General features: G+C 42.0%; 1 protein-coding gene across 11 annotated transcripts in view; it reads right to left on the bottom strand.

Annotated features, from left to right (window-relative positions):
• svila (supervillin a) overlaps positions 1–19762 on the bottom strand; it is a 109779-nt gene that overhangs the window by 66694 nt on the left and 23323 nt on the right. For 5 of the 11 annotated variants that reach the window (XM_007905428.2, XM_007905429.2, XM_007905430.2 and 2 more), the window contains exons 6-13: positions 19065–19719; positions 14558–14641; positions 6434–7324; positions 5926–6096; positions 5122–5156; positions 3824–3888; positions 3385–3515; positions 1269–1364 (exon numbers count right to left, since the gene is read on the bottom strand). In XM_007905428.2, coding sequence (XP_007903619.2) covers positions 1269–1364; positions 3385–3515; positions 3824–3888; positions 5122–5156; positions 5926–6096; positions 6434–7324; positions 14558–14641; positions 19065–19719 — 2128 coding nt within the window. The remainder of the gene's footprint in view (positions 1–1268; positions 1365–3384; positions 3516–3823; positions 3889–5121; positions 5157–5925; positions 6097–6433; positions 7325–14557; positions 14642–19064; positions 19720–19762) is intronic. The other 6 variants (XM_007905432.2, XM_007905438.2, XM_007905436.2 and 3 more) reach the window with 4 other exon arrangements.

The following is a 19762-nucleotide window of genomic DNA, read 5'->3' as shown; positions in this document are numbered from 1 at the left end:
TCTAATTTCTACTTTTTCTGAGGATTTAACATTGGTTGATTTAAACGCATGTTGAAAGATTTACATTCTGTTACCCCATCCTGCTCCAACCTACAACTTTAATACTCTCGAAAAATTCAATCAGTAACTCCATATCTAGATTCTGATTAATCTGAAGTTTTGGTCAGAGACTGTTATTGGTTTCATTTCAATGCCATTAAACAGAAATAAAACAAAACTAGGACCAACCCGTCTGAATGGTTTCTGGATTAGTGAAATGTCACTGCACATTCTGAATTTGTAAATTCAAGCCAAATCAATCTAAGATAAAAGCGGTAAAGAATCACAGAAATTACACCACAGGAGGTCAGCCTCCAGGACCTAGGACAGACATAGGGATTTATGGAATGAATCCTAGCGACCCTGCCACTCCCCTCGCTCAGTGGGCACCGCCTGCTTTCATGTCCCCCGCCCTACCTGCCCCACTATTGGCATCTGGGCTTTCAGCCTGTCCCAACTCTCTGGAACTCCATCCTGCAGTCCCTCTGACTTACCCAAGGTCCGTCTCAAGTCCTAACTCTTTGACCGTGCCTTCGATTATCTTTGCCCTCCTCATCCCTCTCAGTCCCAAACCCCAGCTCAGGTGCAAGCAGGGATTGTTGAGCATCTTGGGACATCCTCCTGACTTGAAAGTTACTATATATAAATGTAAACTAGCATTGTATTTGCATGTCGTACCAAAACATTAACTACACATTTACATTCAAACTTGTTTCCTTAACTCGAACCTCAGCAGCTGCATTATAAACCACAACTGGACAAATTACTTCAAGTCACTCTGGCAAATAACTGAAGATTTGATGGATGCATTAACCACCCACACAGTTATGTTAAAAATGTATTGATCACTTCCACTTATCATCAGCCTGGCTCAGCTGCCTGCAAACACAAAGTCACTGGATTTTACAGAAAATCCAGTGAAGCGCTTTGACATCTCTCTGGACAGGAAAGATGCTATATCAAATGCAAAAATGCAAGGATTATTATTATTATTTTTGCCTCACATAAGAGAACACAAGGCAACATGTTCTAACAGACTTTGTACATAAGACATTCGGTATCAAAATGCTCAATATTTGCAAAATAAAGTTACTTCTTACTAAGGAAGCAAGATTGAAAGATAAAGGTTTAAGTTTTGAACAGAACCCTAAGCGTTGGAGCCAGGTGAATTGCAGCATTTAATTAACAAGAGGTGTACACTAAACAGGGCATGCAGAATGCAAAAATACCTGATTGGCGGCAAATTGGAGTTTACTACAGTGGGGCTACTGGTTCTCGCCATGACTGTGTGGACAGTCACCGTAGGAGAGACAGGGGTGGGTTCACTGGAGGAATGAAAGCCAGCAAGGCATGTAGAGGAGAAAAGAAGAGAATCAAGCAGAAAAGCACGTTTACAAGAACAAGCCAGAAATTGTTCAGAAAGACATAGAATAACTTAGAAAAAGTACTCGGTTTGGGTCTAATAATCCTCAGTCTTTGAAAGATATTCCCCAGACACCACGATAATTGCCTTTAAACAAATCTCACTGGGGGAGGTGGATGGGGAGGAACAAGTTTTACCCAGGGTGCATTAACTCACTAACCAGCGTCCAGTGCACATTACTGAAATGTGTTGTGCGCTGTACATGAAAGATAACAACACCTCAAAGGCTGTGTTAGCAGGTTGACATGACCCTGCTATATAAACAGTCACCTTGTATTTTACCAGACCACACTCAACAACACTTGCAACTCACAAAAAGGGCAATAAACAAAGTTGACTGTCATGGGGGAAGCAGGAAGGGAAAGGCATGTGATGGACTGAATGTCAAGTCATGAAGTTCTGATCCAGTGGGATTGGTTTAAAGACGGTATTTGGTGAATAAAGATTCCACTCATATTTTCCATTCAGTCTATGTTGGATCATTGAACATTATTTTAATAACTCTACATGAACCTAAAGCAAAGCAAACCGTTACCATGATTTGGTCTTTGTTTACAGTTTTCAATAAAACACACAAGGTTCAATATTCCGATTTTCTTCAGTAAGTAATTTACATAGGAACATAGGAACAGAAGGAGGCCGTTCAGCCCTTCGAGGCTGTTCTGCCATTTAATTAGATCATGGCTGATCTGTACCTCAACTAATCCTTTCAATTCCAATTTTCTTCTTTCATTTTAGGTTTGAGTTTAAAGTAACCAAGTGCACCTCTGGGTTTCTGTAGCCCTCAAGAGTATTCTGGGAGCTTACATGCAGTTAAGTGAAAATAGATAGATTTAAACGTCCTGTAATGGACTTTATCCTTCATATAGTTTTAAGGCAATTTTTCTCTGGTCTTCAGCAAGCTTGCTTTTCCATGCATCACCCTGACGTGGGCAGATGTCAGTTACTCTGCACTGTGGCATGCAATTAATCCAGTGGGCAACCAAACAAACTCATATTCCACTGTAAGGAGAAGCCACATGGTATAACAAGGGATTATTCAGACAGATATTTTTGATTCCTACTAGTTTGTCTTAGACGGAGGGCGGGTTCTGCCCTTTCTAAACACCTGAGTCTAAGGTGCAAAGTTTCCCTCCCAGGGAGATTAGTTGGACAACACTCAAGGGGAACGCCCAGCTACGTGGGCACATAGCAGCACTGGCAAAATGTCATGGAAAGCCTACAGTTCAATGGGTAGTATACGAATGGGAGAAAATGATGCATTAACATTACTCATTGCAATGACTGGTTGCAGGCTCTAACCACTGGCTTTAAAATTAAATGTCACAGGTTCAGGGTTGTGAACAACTTTAGGATAAATTTCGGAAAGTATTTCTTTATCAGGAGCTGGAACAAGTTATCAGGAAGGGTGGCTAAATAAGAGGAAACTGGCTTAATTTTAGCCAACAGTTGTACACTATAACAGAGAGATGGTACGGCTGTTTTTCAGGAACGAAGGGCCTTTCTCATCCAAACTATCAGAGATCTTGTGTTAGGGTAAAATATTTTGAATATTAAAAGGGATTTAAATATTAACCCATTCAGATCAAGGACTCAGGAGTTGAGACAAAATACTGATTTGTTTGAAACTGAGAAAACACAGAAACCCTCAGGCAAAAGAGCCAAGCTAAGCTGCTTTGTTTACTGCGAGCGAGATCAGCTGTAATTAAGGCTGCCTGCAGCATCTGAGGCTATAAATATTTCCCGTCAAAACTCCCTCCTTCAATACTTTCCCAGCAGGAAGCCCTGAAACCACACCTACTGCTTCCTCCAGCGCACTAATGTACATCAGCTTTAGGAAACGCAGGTTTGTCCACTGGGACAGACTACACAAGATGGTTGCACTGACTTTGAGGTGACAGCCAGCCGTTTTTCACACGTACCTGGACGCAATAACTACTTCTTCGGTCGTGATGGGTTGGGTATGGAACCGATCCTGCATCCGCCGTAATCGTCTCTCCACGGCTGAATTCTTCGAACGGGGTTTGGTGGCCAGGGTTGCCTTTTCCATCTCCTAGTGACGGCAAAAGTAGGTGCAGAGTTAAATCACAATCATAGGGGTTAGAGAGTGGGTGGGGGGTGTGAGGGGGAGTAACTTTTCAGAAAGTCTTTTCAGCAGTAAATCTAACCAGATATTTGGGAGGGAAAAAAACAAGAAAGGTCATCACAATCTCTTCTACAAAATAAAAATCACAAGCGGGGAAAACTCTCAGAACTTCAAAACGCAACTTTGCATCACATCATACAATATACACAAAACACAGAAGTTACTCAAGTCTCATTTGTAGGTTATTATATGCCAAATAAAAACAAGTTACGTACACGGAAAAGTGACCTCTTTGCAGACACGCTCATTTTTGCTCTTTCATCCAACTTCTCTTCATCTCCTGCAGAAGGGAACAAAGGGTTTGTTTCAATGCTTTTTGTTTGCATAAAATAAGAAGCCTGAACTGCAGCACAGTCACGCAGAGCAGGGCAAGAAATCCCAGTTCATTTGCAAAGAGATGTGGGTGACGTTTTCAGTTAAACTCATTCATCAAGGGAAATGGAGAGTCAATCAGTGGGACTTTCAAACAAAGGAGTTAGCACACAATTGAAACTATTGTTAGCTAACAGTTTGTAGCTTTAGTCAGACAAGCTTTACAGTTGAGAGAATTTTAGATTCTAGTTTTTCCCTTGTTGAATTACAGATTTCAATGCATGATTTTGAATGGTGCTAACGTGTTTTTTGTAAAACTGACATACAATAATTTTTAGTCCGCATCCAATTCGCTAGATTTTTCACAAGATCACTGAACAAAGATCAAGAAAACATTCCCGAGATATTATTAATATTGTAAATACAATGTTTGATTTCAGTAGTGGCGGCTTAAACATTTAGTGACATAATATTTTAAATGCCTACAAGCAATGAAATCACGGTCCTGCACAAAAATCACTATGTAAGATGCATTTAAAGGTGAAAAAGAAGAGAGACCAGGCTACTGACATGAAATAGTTTTTTTTGTGCTGTATAGAAGCACAGGTTTCAATGTATGCTTATACTGTGCATCAAAGCCTCTAAGTGTATCATTTCTGAAATTGAATGGTGAGGTGCAATTTACTTAAAATTGCCATTTCGGAAATACATTTCTGTGATGTGGTCTAACTCCACCTTTAGATCCATCTCTTCAACTGCATTTTCAATTCACTTTTCAACAGTCAATTCACTTTACAGTCTATTCTGTGAAGCGCTTTGAGACGTCTCGAAGACGTGATGAGGTGCTATATCAAATACAAGGATTCTTATTATTATGTTGTCTTACAATAATCCATATTTAGGAAATGGTATTCTTGCAGTTATTATTTGAAAGAGTGCTAACAGTTTTAAATATCCCTTGATTATCTGCCAATTGGGGTGAATGAGTCCCCTCCAACATGAATAGGTGGTTTCAATCTCCAACACGTTTGCACAAAAACGGTGGTCTACATCTGTCTATATACTTTATATATACACAGCCTTGTGTACCTTGTAGCCTTTCAAAGTTCTCCATTATTTAACAATCAAAAGCCAGGTAAACGTTGCTGGCTTTCAATGCCAAGATACATAAAGTGAATAAGAACAAGGAGACAATACTTGCCTTCAGCAGCCACTATCTGTGAGTCCAGCCCTGACCTAGAAAACAAAAATTGGAAAATTAGTTCCATGAAAATTGCCCCCATCTCATCACCCAAAGATACAACATAGGAACAGCATTCCAGAGCAATGAAAAACATCACAATGCAAGCCTGCGGTTTATGGATGAAGTTATTTAAAGAGCAAAACTGCCAAGACCTTAAGGTTGTTTTCCACTTTTTTTTGAAGCACTTAACTACTTCAGTGTTACCATTTTGCTGTGGAGTTTCCATGCAATACATCTACAGAGCACATTCCCTCTAATCGTTTTCCAGTTTATTGCCATTATGTTAAACTTCACGTAGTCCAAATGCAATTTTGGGCAATTTGCTTGAATGCCACAAGGTCTACGTATTGCAGAACAAAAAACCTCAGAATCGGTGGACTTTGTTAAATATTTTCTTTACCGGCATGCAAGAATTATGGATTTCCATTTCACCATAGTTTAATGATGCACAATAATTTAAAGGAGTATAAAGTTAGAAAAAACATTCAGAGGTTTTCTCCAACTGGGGCCGAGACCAAGTTTTGCACACATACCTTCCCCCACCTCTTACCTCAGCCAATTTTCTCGGCTATCTCAGAATTAACAGCCAGAGTTGTGGAATGAGGTCAAGAAGTCAAGTGCATAAAACGCGTGCTTCATAGTCTCTACCCCACAAGAGCCAACCCCATGGGATTTCTTCAGAAGGTTGCAGGAACTCTCAAACATGTGTTATTGCACACCGCGGCAGTAAAGGTTANTTTTTGTGCACACACCAGAGCGTACCTATTGGTCTCCTGTCGTTCTGCTATGGTTATAGGTTGCGTTCTAAACCTCTCAGAAGTCTTCCTATTCTCACCAAAGGAAATGTAACGTTTTGGCCTACGGTGGACTTTCTCCTTCTCAGCGGGTGCAGCCAAATCAAGACCCGATGTCACCAAGTCAACATTAGCTTCACTTTTAGCGGAAGAAAGAAAGAAAGTGCATAGCATAGAGGGAGAGAAAGGAAGAAAATTATAAAAGACCCCGACAGAAATAATTCCTCAAAAGACATCACACCACATGCTTTATACCATGCATGGTAGTCAGCAAATGTAGCAACCACACAGCACCACAACTTGCACAGGCCAGCAAGAAGCAAATGGCAGTATTAATTTTTCAGACGACTATTCGCTATAAAAGCCTGCGAGCTGAAGCTTAAGTGTCTTGCAGCTTCGATTTCCGTCTAAACTGACATGTCAGTGCAACTGCCCAAAAGTCGAGTGAAAAAGTCAGCATTCAAAGTACCACCTACAGCTCCTGGCTTCTGCTGCCATTGGCCGTCTCCAGGTAAACGCTTCGAAGTTTAGCAACAGACACTCTCGTGTCGACTGCTCCAGGATCTCCATCAAACTCATCCACATCGATGCGCTGGTCTAACTCTCCCCTCTTTAGGATTTCCCCCTTTGGTGCTTCGAAACGCTCAGATGCTTTCGGTTTGTGCTGTTCAACACATGCTTCACTGGTTTGATCTCTTCCTCTCCCAGGGTCAGTGTGGGTATGTACCCCAGGATCTTTCTGAATAAACAGGACTGTCTCACTCCTTTGGTTAGTATTCACAGGTTTGTACCTGCTCACATCAGACTGGAAATGAGATTTGAGTTGTTTGGAGTGCTCCTGCACAGGGACCCTCGCTTTGTAGACGGGAAGCGTTTGTAAAAGTGCCCCCTCACCTTCACCTGCTTTGCCCAGGTGGGAACGCAATGATCGCTTGTCTGAGAAATGTTCTTCGAGGCTCTTTTCCTGCTTCCGAACTTGAGATGGCAAGACTGCCTTACGGCTCTTCAGTAAGTTCTTAGCTCTGCCAGATTCAGCCAGCTTCGAATCAGGACTGTAAACAGCTCTTCCTCCAAACGTGGTCTCGCTCGCCTCCTCAGCTTTTGTCGAAAGGTTCATACTGCCTGGAACACAATTACTAACCAGGCTGCTTTTGGGCTCTTTTGTTATTGCCTTGGCACAGGCAGCTGGATCAGATGGCTGGATAAAGACTGGCTGGTGGACTGCACTGGACTTACCAACTCTCTCAGCAGTTGGAGGTTCCGACTGGCCAGAGATATAATGAGATCGTCCAGGGGTCAGGTCTTTGACTATTTCAGGGCTTCTCCGAAGTGTATCCACTTTCAACATTCTTTCTCTAACTTTTACTCTTGAGAGAAAAGGAGGAAACCACTCATTTATAACAAAAAGCACAAAACTTTATTCACAGCTCATTTTTTTTTCTCTCCCTCTGCCCCCCGCCCCTACCCCACCCCCCCACCCCCACTCACTCCCCCAAAGACATAATAGAAAGTGGCACCCAGGCAGCTCAACTACTGAATACTCAACCTTTTCTCGAAACTCAAATCTGTGTTCACTTCACAAAAAAAAGGCAGTAAAGTTTTAAACAATTAGTTGGCGTAACAGGCAGGATGCGGATATCACAGCAACAAGGACAGGTCACTCATCTGACCACGGTGGCTGGTGGATCACCAAAAGCCTCATAGTAGTTTTACCTGGGTGTCAATGGGGACTCATAACATTTCCCTTTAATAGTACACGCCCCAGTAATACTAACTCGGTCAACAACGGTTAACTTTGCATGCAAACGTTTGCAATGACAGAAAGCACCAGTGTAAAATCTAATAAAATGGCAACACTGCATTAAAAGTTCTGAAGTTGCCGCGATTCTTTCTTGCTAGGATCAATTCCAGGTTACTGTTGTCTGCAAAACTACCTGACCTCAGATGACCACGGGAGACGGAAGTTAACCTTATTACAAAAGGATTTTGAAACAATATTATCAAATCCAGTTTAAGAATTGTACTTCTGATTTTATGTGCCTTAAAATCTTTAGAGCTACTTTCTTTTCCTGCTTTCCATCCTTCAGATGAGATGTTAAACTGAGGCCCTGTTCAGGTGGACGTTCAAGATCTCAGGGAACCATTTTTAAGAGACAGGAGTTGCTCCTGATGTCCTGGCTGACAATTCTCCGGATAAAATTGCTTATACTTTTCATGGCTGTTTGCGTTTACAGTATTTCCTGAGAAGTGATGTGCTTAAATTGGCTGCCGGGTTTACAGTATTTCCTGAGAAGTGGTTTGAGACATTGACGAATTGCGAAGGTACAAAAATCAAATGTAGGATCTCTTCGGACTCACTACATTACACGGCAACACCATATTGCTTAGGCACTTCTACTACTGCACTTTATTCTATATCGCGCTCTGGCACACTAATCTTCATTCTTTCAACATTCTTTAAAGCATTTAACAATACACACCCATTGTTTGTGCACTTGTTGGGCATGAAAGCAAACTGACCTTTAGGAGTTTTCTTTACTCAGCGTGTTAAACTGACAACCTCACGCTGAGGAGTACAACTGTAGCTTGTATGCATTTCTCTACTAGTCATTGCTTCCAACCGACCAGGGTTTGGAAAGACCAGAGATAACTGCATCAGTTGAAACCATAGTTCCCAGCCAAACTTAACATTTTCTTACAATTCAAATCCACCTCCACTTTATAAATAAATACTGATCTAAACAAATCTTTGGAGCAATAGGTTCACAAGATTCTGACTTCCGTTCAGTCAATTTGTAAAGGAGGAAACATTTGAAGTTGCTCTGCACTGTTTCGCTTTCTCTCTTCCCTCCCCTTAGTGCCCTCCACTCCTGTCTTGCCCACAGCTGTCTTTACATATGGGCAGGTGATCGATCTTCAGGCCTCTGCCGCCTTATCCATCTGCTCAAAGCTTTTCAAGCACGTAATCCACATCCTGCTGCTCATTGGCATGGCAACATACAACACTGAGTCATCAAGTACAAAACTAATGTCAGAGCCTGAGTCACTGATATCCAGGCCAGGTTCACCTTAGCTTTACAGAGATTAGTGCACCTTGCACACTGTGGCAGCTGTAGTTCCTGGTTCCATCTGTTAGAAACTTCTGAACCATACGAAAGCTGTCCTTTTACGCTTCAGTAAAGCCATTCTTTAATATCACTCAATGGTGATGAGATTTCAGTTAGAAAATCATTGTTTGCAGTGGCTTCTAGGAATTATTTTGTTACAGAAAGGCTTCCCCGATGCCAAATGATTAGAAAACTTTCTGCAATAGTCACTGGGCAAAGCACACAAACACCCACACCCATAGCCACAACCAACCAACTGCTCCCCCTGGATACTGTATTGCTAGTGCAACTAACAATTCTATATCAAGGGCAATTCAGCTTTAACCGCAGGAAGGCACACACCTTTGGTCCCGATCACAGATCAGAGTTTGATTTCTGGCCAAGGACACAAATTTATGCTACCACACCCCTGTGCAATAAAACCTGTAGAAATGATAGGTTTTAAAAGCAGACAGGCAGGCAAACAGCTTCACCTTTCTCATAAATAGCCTCTGTGCCCACCTAATCCAATTATTAGCTGGTTAGACTCCAGCTGTTGTCCAACACACACTTTGGGATCCCCAAATCTTGGTTTTCATTGATCTACACTAATACTTTCCGAAACTATTATAATTACCTCCTGCTCCATAAGTTGGAAGCAAGTAATTAAATAATGGCCGTTAAACATCCTGAAACCAAAAATTCAACGCACAATGTGTATGTGTTGCTAAATTGCATCACTAGACTGAACTGCAACATAAAGGGTCTGTGCTATTTGGAGGCCAGGTGAGTAGCAAGTAATAACAAACCTCTGAACAAACTCTAGGTTGGAATCTTCTATAGTTCTATGTTGGTCCAACCTTTTGGCTGCTGAGGGCCGGATGCCCTATTTGAGAAATGTCTGAGAGCCATGAAAGCAATATTTTTTGTGTTTCCATTCCAGAAACATAACATAACATTTAGGGGTTCTGGAGGGAGGGAGTGGGCCAAACAGAAATGGAAGGAAGGGGCCAGATGAAATCAGCCCACTGACCAGATGTGGCCTGCCAGTTGGACCACCCTGTTTTACGCTGTCACTACTTGCTTTTATTTTTGGACAGCCAGGTGTCTGACTCGTGCAAAAACCCATCACAGTGCTTAAGAGAATTTGGCAGCCTATAACGTGGAACAGCATCTGTAATGTGGAACAACTGTGCACTGACTCACACTGAAAAAAACAGGTCGAGGCAGACAAAGGGTCTGAAAGCAAAAAAAAACTTCTCCATGAGTTTGTTTTTACAGCAATCTGAAGAATGTGGGCAAGACAGAAGCTGAAACAAGAACTTGTGAAAATGGCCTTAATGAGAGATGAGGGACTTCAGTTATGTGGCGAGACTAGAGAAGCTGGGATTGTTCTCCTTAGAGCAGAGAAGGTTGAGTGGAGATTAATAAAGTTCAAAATTCTGAGGGGTTTTGATAGAATAAACAAGTAGAAACTGTTTTCAATAGCGGGTGGTTTGGTAACCAGAGAACACAGATTTAAGATGATGGACAAAAGAATAAAAGGGAGAGGAGTTTTTTTTTAACGTAATTATTATTACCTCTCCAACCTCCTAAACCCCTACCACCCTGTTCGCTCTCTCCGCTCAGCGGGCTCCGGCCTGCTTCACGACCTCCGCCTTGCTCGCCCCACTATCGGTGGGTGGGCCTTCCGCCACTCGGTCCCCACTCTCTGGAACTCCATCCCGCAGTCCCTCCGTCTTGCCCCCTCCCTCACCACCTTCAAGACCCACATCAAGACCTTCCTCTTTGACCCGTGCTTTCGATCTTCCTACTTCCCCACTGCCACCCCCTCCCCCACCCCAACCTTCAGCTCAGGTCCGTAATTCTGTCTGTCCATCGCCTTGGGACGTCCTCCCAACGTGAAAAGCGCTATACAAATGTAATGTTGTTGTTGTTGTATTATGATCTGGAATGCACTACCTTAAAGGGTGGTGGAAGCAGATTCGATAATAACTTAAAAAAGGGAACTGGATATTTACTTGAAAAGAAAAAAAATTGCAAGACTAAGGGGAAAGAGTTGGGGAGTGGGATGATTGGGTAGCTTTTTCAAAAAAGCGGTACAGGCACGATGGGCTGAATGGCCTCCTTCTGTGCTGTATAATTCTTTGAGGATCACTGCCGACAAAGTGGGGATTGAGTGCCTCTCCCCCAGGACACGCTGGTCTTTTAACACTTAATGCTGATAGAAAAGAAAATGACATGGAGAACAGCCAAATTTTGTTGACCAGAGTAGAAATAAATGAAGAAAAGGAAAATAGAAAGAAAAGGGGCAAAGAGATGAAGAATAAAAGACAGATAAAGGACAGGAAATGTTTAGAACACAAGAAAAACACTTACAGAGGAAAGATTTCTCTGGCCGACCCCCAAGCTATATTCAATTGTACATTTCTTCAAAAAATGTATAATTTCACACATTTTAGAATCAGCCGGGGAGTATTTCAGCATCACAAATAGAGACGCAGATGTCTGCAACAGGCCAGACAGCAGGATGCTAGTCTCAAAGTGCACATTATTTGCTGTTTGGCATGATGTTAGTTCTGTAGAAACGATTAGCATCATGGGTGGCATCCATTCTGTTCAAATCTCATTTTAGTTCACACTGCAAACAGTTCTTCTCATTGTTACTTAATGACCCTGAATTTCACAGATGGAACAATGTGGACTTTTTTTTAAAAAAAACTTTGTGGTACGTTTTATGTTGCTGTTGAGATTAGTTCGTACTTAAACAGTTTATTCGTCCAGCTAGGGCCGTTTTGCACAATTTTTGGTTTGCACAATTTCATCTCTTCTTGCAAAGCACATAATTTGAGCAAGGTACAATATTCCATGTGCCTGTTTGGAGGAGTGTACACTTGGTTAATCTTCATATATTTGAATCCGATGTATGTCCTTCGAATGAGATGTTCAATCAAGGTTCTACCTGGCTGTTCAGGTTAAAGATCCCATGGTACTGCTCGAAAAGGTGTCCTGGACAGCAATCCCCCAGATAAAATTGGTCATTCACTTCATGACTGTTCGTAGCATATCACTGTGTGCAAATTAGTGGCTGCAATATACAGTGAAACACCTTATCCCTGCTCCCACTCTCTGGAATTCCATCTCAGAGCCCCCCCTGACTTGCTCCCTCCTTCCCCTCTTGGCAAGGCACGTCTCAAAACATACCTGAATAGCCATATTTTCAATCATCTTTCCCTTCCCCAACCCTCTCTGCACATGTGAGTTGTCAAATGACCAATTTGTCCTTATCTTCCTTGGGGAGGTAAGTGGGATCTCCTGGAGGGGGTGGGGGAGAGAGAGATAAGTCGGGTTTCCCAGGAGGCAAGGAGAGGTAAGCAGGGTCTCTTTGGAGCTGAGCAGTCCACATGGTAATTTGCCAGGTTCGGAGATAGGGAGCCAGTGGAGCCTGGCTAGAACTGGTGTGATGGAGGTACAGAGTTTAGTCCGAGTGAGTATGCGGGCGGCAGAGTTTTGGATCACCTGGATCCTGTGCATGATGGAGCTGGGGAGACTGGTAAAGAGGCCGTTTCAAAACTCACAACCTGTTCTTGTGAAGAGCTTTTCAAACTCAACAGTGTAGATCTTCACAGACCAGAAAATTCCCTAGACAGGAATGGCCTCCCTTCCTCTGCAGTGATCTGGATAGTCTGGTTCCTAAACGAGGCGGGTCTGCAGTACTCCAGGGCACTGCTGTTGACATACCAGTCAGTCTGGCTCATTGGCAGGATAAGGAGGGGCAGACAGTTACTGGAAGTAAGGATTCTTCCCGCTCAGCTCCTGTTAACGTAAACTATCATGTAAACTATAGCCCTGATTGGCAAGACGGCCTGGGCTGGGCAAGCTGCAGGAAGCTTGCCAGACAGACAGTGTATTTAGGCTTGTGGTTGTTTGAGCAAGAAGAATTTAACATCTCTCTGTGGAAGCATTAAGGGAGGCCATTGCTGTCTAGGGAATTTTCTGGTCTGTGAAGATCTACACTGTTGAGTTTGAAAAGCTCTTCACAAGAACAGGTTGTGAGTTTTGAAACGGCCTCTTTACCAGTCTCCCCAGCTCCATCATGCACAGGATCCAGGTGATCCAAAACTCTGCCGCCCGCATACTCACTCGGACTAAACTCTGTACCTCCATCACACCAGTTCTAGCCAGGTTCCACTGGCTCCCTATCTACGAACGGATCGGTTTCAAGATCCTCACACTTGTTTTCAAATCCTTTGATGTCCCGGAACCTCCCTACCTCTCCAACCTGCTCAACCCCCAACCACAACCCATGCTCGACCGGCTTGGCCTTCTGCATGTCCCTCATGCCCTCCGTTCCACCATTGGCGGCAGAACTTTCAGTCACTGCGCCCCAAAACTCTGGAACACTCTTCCTCTATCCCTCTGCCTTGTCCCTTCTTTCCCCATCTATATAAATGCAAGATGTTGTTGTTGTTGGCATCGATGACTAGGAAGGATCTACAACATTCAATGTAGACCTCAAGATCAGGTGCCAATTTAAGACAACAGCAGATTTACCTGAAGTAGAGAGCTCTGACCTTATCGAAACCAAAATATAAAAAACTAACCTCTCGATAGAAGTTGGATTGTGTCCATCTGGGACTCCTGGTACATGGCAGAATAACAACGCCCAAGGGGACTTCCTGAGGTTCGGGCCTGATGCATAACCAGGTACTTACAGGATTCATTATTTACAAATTAATTTGTGAATACAGTAAATTATCCCTTTTAATACACCACACAACAAGGCTGGAGAAGAGCATTGAAGAAGGTAACAATGAGAGTCTTTCAGGGCTTTTCTTGATTAGATGAAGGGAAGAAGCCAGTTAGCCCTTCAAGTCTGTTTCACTGGTTTATTGGATCGTGGCAGATCTTTTAATCCCATTTCCCTGCTTTTTTTTCACCTTTCAAAGCACTTCACCAAACAGATAAGACCAATTCCAATTTGTAACCCTAAAATGCATTATTGGAAACGTTTAATCTTTCAATTAAGACATTCACATTTTAATCTGGCAGTGAATGAATGTCAAATTATATAATCAAAGAGTTGCTATAAACAACATTAAAACAGAATGTTAGCTTTAGCTGGGCAACCAAACAGCACCATGTGGTCGTGTGGTATTAAGCAAAAAAAACACAAATGGAGGGATTTTGATGAAAGGTTCAAATGTGATCACGGAACCACATTTATTCTGGTCTTGAGTTCAAAGTTAAGATTAGTCGTGCACACCCAAAACTAAGCAAATTATGGCAATACGTGAAAATGTACAATGAGTTTATTTAGTATGTCAGGCTCTTTTGAGATGGATCTTTCTACCATGAAAGACGTCAAAACTATCAGTGAGAAACTGAGTCCAATCTGCCAAGTCACAATGATGTGATGAGCAATGTGTAAAAAAAAGCGCACACATCAATGGTTAAAATGTGCCGTTAGGAATAATTTGCAAAAATGACACAAAAAGCTATGTTCCACGGTACCTGGAAGGCCAGTTGATGAGAGAAGGTGTTTCGCCATTGGAATCTCTCTCCAGCAACCACTCATTCCTTACTTTCATTGAATTGCTATATGGAAATATAGCGGAAAGACAGTGCCAGTCAATTTGCTATAGATTTGACATATATGATAAGCATCTATTCCCAAGCTTTGGATACAATAATCCGTAGTGACCAATGTTGCACCCTTTTCTGTGCTTTTGCCTATTGTGGAGACCTGTAGCTCAGTGGTGAGAGCACTCGCCTTGCAAGCAAGAGGACCTGGGTTCGATTCCCAGGCAGGGCGAAAAGTTGGGCAAGTTTCCTTACTCCACACGCCTCTGTTTACCTAGCAATAATTAGGACCCCAGTTGTTAGTTGATTGACGGATCGCTTTTCCGGGGGTAATAAACACTTAAAAAAATGCACAACTGCTTGTGGGACGCTGCTGTGCGCAATTGGCTGCTGCGTTTCGCCCACCAAATACACAGCCAATTCACTTTACAGTATATTCTGTGAAGTGCTTTGAGACGTCTCAAAGACATGATAGTGCGATATCAAATCCAAGGATTATTATTATTATCATCGCGTTTTAGCATTTTAGAAACTTTTGACTTGCACTTTAGAAACAAAATGTGACTGGAAAGGCAAGATGTGCCTAATTTCAAAGTACATGAGGTGTCAGCCCTGCTCAGTTGGCAGCACTCTGACCTCTGAGGCAGAAGTTTGTGAGTTCAAACCCCACGTTGGGACTTTAAACTCAGTCTAGGCTTATAGTCAAATGCAGTGTCAGGGGAGCATACATTTTCAGATGTGTGCCCTTTGGATGAGATGTAAAACTAAGATCCCCCTGACTGTTGAGGTGAACGTTAAAGATCCTATGGCACAAATCAAAAAGAGAAGGGAGTTTCCTCAGTATCCTGGCCAACAATCCCCCAGATCAAATTGGTCATTTACTTCATGGCTCATTTGTAGGAGTTTGGCAATTTAGTTGCCAAGTTTTTTTTTACAAAATACACAGTCGTAACTCTTCACAGAAAAATCCTGTGACGCACTTTGGGACACAACACAATAAGGCACTGTATTATCTAATTTTTTTCTATATAAATAGAAAAACTGCCAAACAAAGGTACTGTTGATAATTCACGAGTACCACAGGCTAGTTTATAGATCAATGTGATGGTTGGTTTCTACATCATTTATAACAATTAGATTTAGCTGCAATTTCAAGTTACATTTGTCTAGGCAAAGTTTAGAATGGGATTGTATCATCTGTGCTGTATCAAAAGCGACCTCATTGGAGGCAAAAAATAACTGATTTGAATTGGGATACCTCTGTGATCAATAAAAGTAATGGTAGGTCAACAGTCCTCAAACCATCACACCCAAAAATAGGGCACTTTAGTAATCCAATACTAAATTGCAAACACTGCAAGAACTGATCTAACCCATTAGCTCCTAAATGAACAAAGTAATCCAACTATTGTACCAGGACACCACTAAACCCTGATACAGCTCTTTTCTGACTACCTAACATGCTCTACTGAGTTGAAGATGCTAATAAACAAACAAACAAAAATTGCATTTGTACAGCATCTTTCACGTCGGGAGGTGCAAAAAATACAGTCACTACACTCTACCATAAATCCTGTGAAGCAGTTTAAGATGTTTCGACAATGTAATAAGGTGCTATATCAAAAGCGAGGATTACTATTACAATGGATTGTGGGCACCTATTTTCCTTGGAGACCTTAGAACAACAGTGGGCATAAGAATGTTAGTCAAGTCTGGAATTTCTGTCTCTACTCTCCAGTCCACCACAAAAGTTAAGTCCTCACAATCAACAAATGCTCCTAAAAACAGTCAGACCACACGCAGAATAAACACTGTTTACACTTCCAATTACGTAACAAGAACAGGTATTACAGGAAAGGAAATGTTAACTCCCTAAAAGTAAATTCTGTTCTCAACCATCCAAATCATTCTTGGTGACTGTCCTAAGATTACCCTTCACAGCACTCAACCCTCTTGTCCTGCTGTCTAAATAGATTTGAAAGTATTGTTCCATACTTACTTTCTCTATCCAATTTAACATCTTATACAACTCGACAAGGCTCTTTTCAAGGCACATATTATAATTGGTTCATAGGTAAGAATACTCCTAATGAAATATCTCATTAGTAAAGGTGCCCCTGCCCCAACAAGATGTGTGAAACAACCTCCTGATGTGAAAGGCACTAAATGAATATGAATGGTTGTTGTAATGGTGGTTTACATTTGTGTGCCGTTAACCTTATGTTGTGCGGCCACCAGACCTTTTTTTAAATCCCCATCTGAGATGAAGCAGACATAAGTGGTGTTTGTGTGTGTGTATGTGTGTGTGGGGGGGGAAGAGTGAAGAGACAAAATCAAAAATTAAAAGTAAAACTTAAATGATTGCGTTCTTACACCAAGGGTAAAGGTACCATCATACATTATAAATAAGAACATTGTCCATACGCTTAATGTCCCCAAGTCTACTATGCATTAAATTTTAATCTACATTATATATCTAAAGAACGAAAACTGTATTACAAGAGATGTGAATCAACTGGATGAACATAGGGATAACTGGCAAGAATTTACTCTTTAGGCTTTTAACAATGCTTATAAATTCAATGTGTCTACTGAGATGCCGCATGGGTTAACCATTACCTTGCCCAGAATGATTTGGCTAGAATCAATCTGCTGACAAATGAAGACAGTGATCAGCCAGCCCTTTCCATTTCACATGTTTCAACAAAGATTGACCTGGTCGGGGCTACCATGCAGCCAAGCCAACATTTAATATCTTCTTGGCCAACTGAGCAGAACATCTGGCTTTCGAAACTGGCCAGTTTCACTCAAACTGCCAATTGAATCAAATATCACTCTTGCCTCAGAAGTGGAGGGTGTGAGCTGCAAGACGGCGGAAAACAGCAGAGCAAAGGGTGCGATCAAGAATAGAAAGTTACAATAAGCAGAAGAGATTAAATCAGTGTGGTAAAAGTTAAATTGAACATAAATAAAAAAGAACAGGAAAAGGGAAGAACAGGCAAGGGGGGGGGAAAAGGGAAGGTTGACTGGGTGACTAGGCGTGAACCCTTTCAGTAGTTTATAGCTTGTGGTTATTACAGTAATAAAGCTGCTCCTTACAGCAGAGTAACCTTATTACTTGTAGAAACAAACTGTTTCAGCATCATAGTGTAAGAGCTCAAAATGTATCAGGGAGAAACAGACATTACCTGCTAGCAGAAAAGGGGTTAAGTTGTTTGGTGATCCAAAACAAGGGTGCATCAATATAAGACAGGCAGGAGCACATGTAAGTGGGATCTTAGGAGGAACTTCTTTACACGGAGGGTGGTGAGATTGTGGAACTCATTGTGGGAAGTAGTGGTTGCAGCAAATACCATCCATGTCTTTAAAAAGGAAACCTGATGGATACATGGGGGAGGAATGGAATAGAGGAGTATGGGAGAGGGGACTCGAAAGGGGTATAAACACTGGCAATGATAAGCTTGGTGGAATGGCCAATTTCCATGCTGCAACATTCTGTGTAACAGCTATGAAAATTGAGCATTCACAAATGAGGTATTTGAAACCACTTCAGTAAATGTTCCAAGCTGAGGCAAAAAAAAAATCGAAAATAATTGTTGCTTTTAGATCTCCCAACGTCACTGCATTTACTGTTCTACCTCCTTCGGAGAGCGACCGAAATAAAAAACAATTTGATCCCAAATGGGAACCTGCTTCAGATACGAGCAGCACAGAGATAGGGCAGATTTTAACATTCTACGTACACAGGGCTTTTTACAACTAGTCAGTCACAGCATTTGCACCGGTTTCCCCAATGACTATTACTATTTAGTTCTCAGTGAAATCAAATTAAAAGAATTCAGTAATCAATCACCCAATTCTGCACAAAGTATACCACAGAACCATCCTACAGTACTGAAATGCATTATAATAATTTGGTCACTCAATCCACGACTGTTTGTGGGACACTGCTGTGTGCAATTGGCTACCACGTTTCACCCATAAAGTAGTCAATTCACTTGACAGTATATTCTGTGAAACGCTTTGAGATGTTCCAACGATGTGATAAAGCTCTATATCAAATGCAAGAATTATTATTATTATTACTACACATCTAGTTTTTAAAAAAAATTGAATGTTCAGTATCACATTGAATCACAGGAAATTGGACCCTTGACTAACTGCGTTTTACCCTCTTGTCCTGATATTAGTTTGCCTGCAATAAGAAAGGCACTGCACTTAACAGTAATTACTTGGAAGAACTTCAAAGTGTTGCAGTGTGATGAGGCACTGTAAGAATGCAATTTTTTTTCTTCTTTCTACGTAGCCTCTCATTTTATTGGCAGTCTTTCTTAAAATAGAATCTGCCCGCAATAGTTACTCGAATATTCCGTGCCTATGCAATGGAGTAGACGCCCGGACAAAACGAGATACGTGAATTATTTAAATAAATCCTTACCCTCTTTTACTCTGCAAACTCTGGCATTGCTCACTAACTGAATCACATGACTCAATGGACCGCTTTGGGGAGGAAAGCGAAAACCTCCGAGGGGACGGTGGCGAGCCTGGAGCGTCGGTCACGGTAGACTCGTTAAAGTCGCGATCGCACGTCAGCTCCCAGTCTCTTCCTTTGGCAATCGCTTTATGCGCTCTTTTGTGGTTTTCTTTGTTGAGGAGGGTTTCTCTCTCAGAGAAATCAACTCTGTCGGAGAAGAAACTTTCATTCGGAGCACCAGGCGAAAGCGTCTTTGGTTCCCAGACCATTTCAACCCTAGAACTCTGCACTGGACTCGAGTCATCGCTGTGATCTGGCTGCGACGGCACCTTTTCATCCAACTCAACCTCCTTCCGCGATCGCGGGTTTCTCTGCGTATTGCTGTCAGGTTCAGAGTCCAGGGCAATGCCATACTTTTCGGCCAGCTGTCGTCTTCTCTCAGCCTTGTATCTGGCTATTCTTTCAGCTTTGGCTTCTAGTGCTTCGGTGTCCATGCCAACCATATACTTGGACTCGCTGTGCATATGGTCAGGCTCTTCACGGCATCTGGGCCTCGACTGCCTTTCTGACAGGTCTTCAGTTGACTGATGGTCTAATCCTTCATTATCCGATCTTCTAGCTAGACAAAGACACAGTGTTTATAAAGGTTAATTTATTGATAT

This window comes from Callorhinchus milii, unplaced genomic scaffold (assembly GCF_018977255.1).
Source record: "Callorhinchus milii isolate IMCB2004 unplaced genomic scaffold, IMCB_Cmil_1.0 Scaffold2, whole genome shotgun sequence".
Classification (NCBI taxonomy): domain Eukaryota; kingdom Metazoa; phylum Chordata; class Chondrichthyes; order Chimaeriformes; family Callorhinchidae; genus Callorhinchus; species Callorhinchus milii.
Note: the sequence above shows the minus strand (reverse complement) of the source record. Positions and strands in the feature narration are given on the sequence as shown.